The sequence below is a fragment of the Rhagoletis pomonella genome, unplaced genomic scaffold (assembly GCF_013731165.1).
Source record: "Rhagoletis pomonella isolate Grant_MI unplaced genomic scaffold, Rhpom_1.0 Rhpom_scaffold_00004, whole genome shotgun sequence".
Lineage (NCBI taxonomy): Eukaryota > Metazoa > Arthropoda > Insecta > Diptera > Tephritidae > Rhagoletis > Rhagoletis pomonella.
Window position 1 is genome coordinate 1920133 of NW_023458558.1, and position 8240 is coordinate 1928372.

Genomic DNA, 8240 nt, shown 5'->3' on the forward strand with positions numbered 1-8240 from the left:
AAAAATCAGAACAGTTTTTGACACTTTCGATACCAGAAGCAGCAAATAAAATACACGCAAATGTTGTTTTTGCTCGAATGCTGATGCCTGTTTGATATGCCTTGGTATCGACCATGGTCTGCTTGCAGAATAAAGATTTTGTTGGATTTGTTCTTCATAGTATTGTTTCTTTTGTAAATTGATTGAGTTTCTCACTTTTACTTTCAAAGAACTAAATACACTTTCACAATAAATGTTGTTTTTATATTTTACTTTTTTAACGTATAGAATTTGTTTTTATTTTCAATTAGCGTAAAGAGTTCATTGTTCAACCACGGACTTCTAAAGTTTTCAATCTAATATGGAAACTGACAGAAAAAAAAATACTTTTTCACTTAACTTGCGTTGTGCGTCCAAAATATATGTACACTAGGGCGGGTTGATTTGTATGGATGAAAAAAAAAAATTAAAAATCGTATAGCAAAAACGTAATCTACATTAAATTCTAAGAAAATTCTCTGAAGAAACCATAGGTCTAAAATCAAACCCTAATCCGCGCCTCTCGACTTGAAAATTTTTTACTTGGATGCATAATTTTTTAATGAAAAAAAAAATTTTGAGTGTAGAAAAAATATAAAGTGCAAAAGAACTACCTTACTAAACAATTTTATTCAGAAAATTCGATTTCTTTTTGGAAAAACCTATTTTTTCTAACATTTATTTTTTTTGGCAAAGGCGGCCATATAAATTTTCAAGTCGAGAGGCGCGGATTAGGATTTTATTTTAGATACATGGTTTCTTCGGAGAATTTTCTAAGAATTTTATGTAGTTTACGTTTTTGCTATACGATTTAAAAAAATAAAAAATCAACCCGCCCTAATGTACACATATTCAACAACAGATACCTGAACTGTTATTCATAAAATAAATATGTAAATATGTACCTACGTAAAATTTGGAACACTAAATTTGTATGAATGAATATTCTCGTCGCGCAAAATTACATGTTTAAAATAATAATTAAAGTAACCTTTTGGTAGTAAACAAAAATAAATAAAGAAAATTGATCTTATGAAGGTACAAAGCACAAAAATTAATGCAAACCTTGTGCTTATACACATACATATGTACACATGTATGTACATACATACACACATGCATACATACATACAATCCATAGTTAATTTTAGCAGTACTAACGAGTTCTTCCGTACACTTGCCGTTGCACTCAAAGTTAAAGTTAAAATGCTTAACAGAGAAAAAGCTTGTCATACATTTTGACACTGCAAGTACTTAAATAGTTACATATATACATATATATATGTATACATATGAACAAACATAGGTTACGTGATAATTTTTGCTGCCAAAAATGTTATCAAAATAAGACAGTAATAGATATTGGCATGATTGCATAAGTCGTCCAAATTAAAATAACATAAAATATTTTCTGTAATCACCGGTGGATCTTTTACGGACAATATTTGGATTTTTTCTTAAACACTTTGATTTATTTGTATGAATGATTTATACCAATAAAATTTGTATGTATATGTATGCATGTATTCCAAATCGACGGTAAATAAAGAGTTTGTATTATTTTACACCCAATTCATTTGTATGTATGTATATTGGTGTGGATTACTCATTTTCCGCCTTGACTCCTTTTTTGCGTCTGTAATACGTATGAAATTTACCTGTTGCCACAAAATGGGAAAGAAGATAATTATGCAGTGCAACAGTAAAATATACCACTAGCTTGAAAGAAATGAAATAGTGATTCGTTTTGGAATACACCTATTCACCCATCTACTTGATTCCCCTGCTAGAACTGGTTCGTTTTTCATTAGAATATGTACCAGTAAGGAGTAAAAAACTGCTGATAAGATACTGTCTTCTTCTTTATTGGCGCTGTAACCGCAATTGGAAATGCCAAGTGAAGCCAAGTTCTTCGCCAGCGGCTCCGTTGGCTTGGCCATGTCTTTCGAATGGACTCCGACGCTCTAGCTCTGAAAGTATTTAACTCGGAACCCGCTGGTAGTAGCAGAGGAAGAGGAAGGCCCCACTGCGATGGAAAGACCAAGTTGAGAAGGACTCCGCTTTGCTTGGCATTTCCAATTGGCGTCAGTTGACATAGAAGAGAAACGACGAAGAGAGTTGCTTTGTTTAACTCGGCCAAAATTGCTTAGGCGGTTACAGCGCCAAATAAGAAGAAGAAGAAGAAGAAGAAGAAGAAGAAGAAGAAGAAGAAGGAGAAGAAGAAGAACTTTACACAGCTACAACACTTTCTTTCCACCTGATACATTACTCATTACCGAACTAGTTGCTAAATTTTACTTTAAGAACTAATTTCTTTACTGACGACTCATTCTGATTTTCACCGGAGACTACTGCATGTGCAGTTTATATCCCCTTTCAAGCAAATGCATGCATACATACGTACAACGTACACACAAGCATAACGTCGTTTAAAGTACTAAACCGCGTATCAACACAATGCAAAACCGTGTATGTGAATTATATAAATTATTTTCTAGAGATTAAAAACACTCATATTTCATAATGGTTCGCTTTTTTATAAAGCAATCGCATTTCTGGTTAAAAATTGAGCCCAATGAGAGCTTGTGTGAGCGAATCCAATTTTTGGCAGCAAATGTTAGTTACACGGTTTTGCACTTTGTTTATACGCGGTTTTATACTTTATACGACGATATGTATGTATATACGTGAATGCACTTAATCCACATAAAAAAATTCTGCCTCTAAATTGCTATTTCATAAGGGATGATCATTTTTCTTAAATGCATTACATGGAAAATAATATTTGTTTGTTTGTTCTTATTTTCAGTACAACGCGGTGTCGCAAATCAGTAAGAAAAAGGCCAGTAATCGAATCGGAGTAATCGGCGCAAATACAAACTTGTTGAAAGTTCCTATTTTAGCTTAAAAAAAGTCGCTGAAGTCGTGGAGTGGTTGAAGAAAACTTTAAACAAATAAAATAAAATGAATTACCATAGGCACTTTATATATTTGAGGGCATTGGTCGTATTGTGCCTCAGCGTTGCGCCATGGAGCTGTGGCAGTGCTTATCAGATAGGTGTGGGACGTGCCGATTGTACGGGTCCACCAGTGGAAATACATTTTGTAAGCTGTACTAATACATACATTCATATGTACATACTTATGTAAATACATCTCGTGTAAAAATAATATCTACATATTGACAATTTTTAACAATAAATTTTTTGTTATTCGATTAAATTTTTTTTTTTACGAAAATCGTACAAATCCAAGTTTCATACTTTGTGCAATATTTAAAACGTCGTCGAAAATGCATACTTTGTATGGAAGAAATAACCACAGACAGCATAAAAAAATTGCCACAAATCTACGGAAAGCTCTTGCTTTCTAGCTAAAAACTGCATTGTCGAAATCTTTCTAGGAAATGTAAATAAACAGCTCGAAATTTTTACGGAAGTTTATTGAATTTTCTTTAATTATTGCGCAAAGTTTGAAGTTGGTATTTATCAGCCATGTTCTGCAAATCGTACGATTTCAAATCGGTGCAATTTACAAAGTCTATTTCGGAGGTTTTATATCAAAGAAGGAAAATTTTGGCACTAAATCGATGGATATAACGTAAATGATGTGTTTCTAGCAGTTTTCATTTGAAACATTTAATACTTGGATTACATATATGCAACAATATTTTGCAGGACATGGCTGTATGTGTGTATATGGTTTTCGTTAAATGATAAATAAACTATATTTTCATAAAAAATAGCGTAAATTGAATAATATAAACAAACAAAATTGTTTAAAATTTATCAATATGTGGTGCACATATAATTTAGAGATCGGGTGTACAGACGCGAAATGTAATCGCAGCTCAACAATACTCAAGGCCATGTCAGATAAAACTGTCGCTTCGCGTGACATGTCTAAAATTGCCGGCAAACCGCAAAACGTAGAAGGCATGTCACAACAGCCCAAAGGAAACACTTTCGCACTGATTGTTTACTCGTGAAAATTCCTGTGGATTTAGTACTTAAAAGTATATACTTGAGACCTCTACCAAGTACTGAGTATTTTCTATACTTCGATACACTATGCAGAGAACAAAGGTGGCACCGTCAGACGTACCCTTACTTTGGTTTCTCGAATTTTGTCAATTCTCGAGTAAAAGTAAAATTAAGTTCCGAGGAGCACTGCCTATTAAGCGTTTATGCGACACATCTTAATTCGATTTGACATTTCATTGTTTTTTTTCTCCATTTCCACCCTTTTTTGTTTTGATTTTTTTCCATAGCGACCTACGTGCTATGGAAACGTCGTCTAAACAACGCCACAGAATCTTTAAATACATAAAAATCACTAATACTTTCACACAAATTACTGGATATCACCGTTTTGTTTACAAATTACTTGTATAAATCCTATAAAAAAAAGTTATATTAAGAAAATCGATTCTCCTAACAGTTTCTTTCAACCAGGGACCGAGAACAAAAGGTATGATCCAAACTAAATGTCGTTCTCGTAGTTTTGTTCCCAAGAACGATTAAAAACCCAAACCGAAATGAGAGAAAATTCTTCGGGAATGTCTTCACAAGAACGAAAGTGAGAACAGGACTATCAAGAACGTCCTCAACGGGAATAACATAAGAACAAAACACTGTGGAACGTTCCCAAAGAGAACAAAATGCGAACAGTGTTTTCGAAAACATTCCTGAGAGAACAAAAGGCTCCGCAATGTTCCGGTAAAGACCAACCTGGAACAAAAGTCTAAGGAACTTTCTGAAAGAGAACCAACGGTAACAAATCTTCTACTAACTATCGGCGAAAAATTGGAGCGATAACAAAATTAAAATCAATCAAAAACAAACTGAAAAATTGTTATGCAAATTAAGACATCGAAAGACTTAAGACACAAACTTTTATTATGCACAGAGTACGAAAAATATTTTCATAAATGTTGCGTGCCTAATGATGAACGATCTGGAAGTCGAAATGATCCAGCTTTGCCCTGGCTGAAAATTAACAATCAAGGTTTTCACTGAAACGATATTCCCTCCCAACCCTTTAGGCTGTCAAAACTTGTATTCTCGTTTGGTTCTCCAGCAGAGCGTTCCGCAGACTTTTTTCTTATTTGATCCTCCTTGAAAAAGTTCTCGATACGTTCGTTCTCATTTTGGTCTTATTGAAAACGTTTCCGAAAGTTTCGTTCTCATAATGTTCGTCTTGAGAATGTTCCCGAGAGTTTTTTTCACATTTTATTCTTTACGGAAACATTCCCGAACCTTATGTCCTCTAAGGCTAAGACTAAAAGATCACTTACAGCGGAGAGGAAAAGTAGCAGCGAATCAGAAGAGGATGTGAATTCGTTTTGAAATAGACAAATTCAAAACAACGCCTCCTGTTTCAGAACTTTCAAATAACTCCTAGGATTAGAAAGGTCTATTCCAGCTTTTTGTTACCTTACACGATAATTACTCCTTGATGACATCTCTCGTTCTTGCCCCATCTATTATCATTGCTTAAAATACCCTCAAATTAATATGCCTACAAAGCAGTACCCCTTGCGAGGTAACTACTCGGTTGGTGTCATTCTAAATATTAAGGCGGGCTTTAATAATAACGTCCTGGGCACCGTCTTACCCTGGGGCAAAGCTCTTTTAAGCTTTCTATACATTCAGTATAGGCGCGTCCAGAGTAAAAGCTCTCTCTGCCCATCTCTGCTGTAATGGGTCAGAGAGAGTGCTCTTTTATCACTACTTTGGGTCGTTGTCTTCAAAAGGGGGAGGGAAACTTCATGGCATTTCTCAAGATACTACTTCATAGCAACAAATCTTGAATTTTCGAAAATATGGATTGAAATTTCGGTACGGGTAATCCATACCTGTGGGCGAAATATTAAAAAAAATATTTTCCAAAAATTTGACTAGGACCATTTGATTTAAAAATAACAATTAATTCTTCACAGATGGGTTATGCGAATATCAAACAAGTGGGACGTGGACTACACCTCCGGCAATTTGCGCGCGCTTTTGTCGTCGAAGATGAGAACCACACGCGAATAGCTTTCGTCTCGGTCGATGCGGGCATGATGGGCTATGGCGTAAAAAGAGAGGTGAGTTACATATTTATATACTATATTGATTAAATATAGTACATACATACGTACATATGTATGTATATAACAAATTTCACATCTAATGCGGTTTTCATATTTCACCCCCTCAAGGTTGTAAAACGCTTGCAGGCGCGATATGGAAATATTTACACGGCTGATAATGTCGTCATCAGCGGGACACACACTCACGGCGGTCCTGGAGGCTTCCTTATGCATCTACTTTATGATATATCGATTTTAGGCTTTGTGCCACAGACTTTTGAAGCGCTAGTGCAGGGCTGTTACTTGGTTGGTCATTTTTTTTTTTTTATGAACGTAGCTATGTAAAAATACTAAAGAGTCTATTTCGCAGAGCATTAAACGCGCCACCGACAATATGGTAGAAGGAAAGATATTCCTTTCGAGAGCCACAATATTAAATGTGAATATCAATCGCTCACCCACCTCGTATCTGCGCAATCCCGAGGAGGAGCGTGCACAATTCGAGCACGATGTGGATAAGGAGTTGACGCAGTTGCGCTTTGTGGATGCGGACAGTAATTTGATAGGCGCCTTCAACTGGTACGCTGTGCATGCGACATCGATGAATAATACCAACAAACTGGTCACCTCCGATAATATGGGCTACGCGGCTTTACTTTTAGAGAAGGAATACAATACAAATAAAGTGCCAGGCAAGGTAAAATTTATTAGAGATATTTCAAAGTTCTCAACAAGAAATAAGCTTCGGACTACATCGAGCCCTAACCGCTAAAATGCAGAAATTTTCATAGAGCATTTAGATGCATTTCTGTATCAAAAATAAAATTTTGAAAAAATGTTGCTTACATATTTTTGGCGGGTAGCTAGGGCTCGATATGTATACATGTATGTACATACATCGGAGATTCTTCGCCAGAATTTTTGGCCCTCCCTCTCACTATAACGCAATGCTATCGATAAATTCTACTAGGAGCCCTTTTGGGGTGTCTGATGGCACACTCACACTTCTTTAAGACTTTATTGTAGGCAATCCTAGAGTCATTTCGCTACGCCTTTCCTTCAAGTTTCACCATCCTTAACCCAACCTTCTTATAAGGTCATGTTTGATAGTACTGTTTCGTTTATACTAAATAATATATTAAATTCACAATAAAAAAAGAAAACTGTCTTTCAATATATCGATGGCTGAGTGGGGAAGATCGGACCTATCTCGGCCGCCAGTTCAAAAACGCCCTATATCAGAAAATTTTTTAACAACGCTCTACTTTAGAATTTTGTTGAGGAACGCTCATTTTTAGAATTTGATTGAAAAAACACCATATGTGCATAAGGAATACTGTCTTAAAATCCCCCTTGCCAATATTTTATTGCTTTTAAATAATATGACTATATGACTATGATATGAAAGGGAAGGAGAAAGGTTATCAATTCGACGGAATATATATAATTATATTTATTTTTCATGTATTGTTGTTACCTCATTACTTTGGGCCACGTTATCCCATTTCTATAATTCTCTTTTAAAGGAATGGTGGTACCTGACAAGATGGTCCCATACTTATTTGGTTTTGATGCGATCATTGGATCATGAAGAAACTAACAGTACTCCAAAATATTTTTTAATATGTATTTTTTAAGTTTTCATTTAAAAACAATTTCGCGATGGAATCTTGTTCTTTATGCAAAACTGAAGATAATGCATTTACTAAGATAGGCGCAACGCCATTTTCAAGCAAAAACACGTTTTTGTATCATTTATGGCCCCATTAAGGTTTTTTTTTAATCAATAAAGTAGGGTTAACAACTTGTTGCATTACAATTTAACAATTTTGGTGGATTTCGCCATATGTTTTAGATAATATATACACTTAGTATAGTCCGCGTTGGTATGGTGAAAAAAGGTTAAGATCCGCCAATAAAAAATCATTAAAGAAAACTACAAACACCTGCTTAATGATTCCCTTTAACCTGAAATCACACACATTTATTTTTTCAGGGTAAATTCATAGCCGCCTTCTGTTCCGCTAATTTGGGCGATGCTTCGCCGAATATCATGGGGCCGAGATGCTCGCTTAGTGGTAATGACTGTGATCTACTCACTTCAAAGTGCCCTGCCAAAGAAGGTGAATGCTTTGCATCTGGTCCTGGA

At 35.3% G+C, this 8240-nt stretch overlaps 1 protein-coding gene across 1 annotated transcript in view; it reads left to right on the plus strand.

Annotated features, from left to right (window-relative positions):
- Positions 1-2845: 2845 nt before the first annotated feature.
- Positions 2846-8240, plus strand: part of LOC118736794 (neutral ceramidase) — a 7204-nt gene continuing 1809 nt past the window's right edge. The window contains 5 exon segments of the mRNA XM_036466830.1: positions 2846-3123; positions 5960-6106; positions 6221-6397; positions 6462-6788; positions 8088-8240. The exon segment at positions 8088-8240 is cut by the window's right edge and continues 4 nt beyond it. Coding sequence (XP_036322723.1) covers positions 2983-3123; positions 5960-6106; positions 6221-6397; positions 6462-6788; positions 8088-8240 — 945 coding nt within the window. The 5' untranslated portion in view covers positions 2846-2982.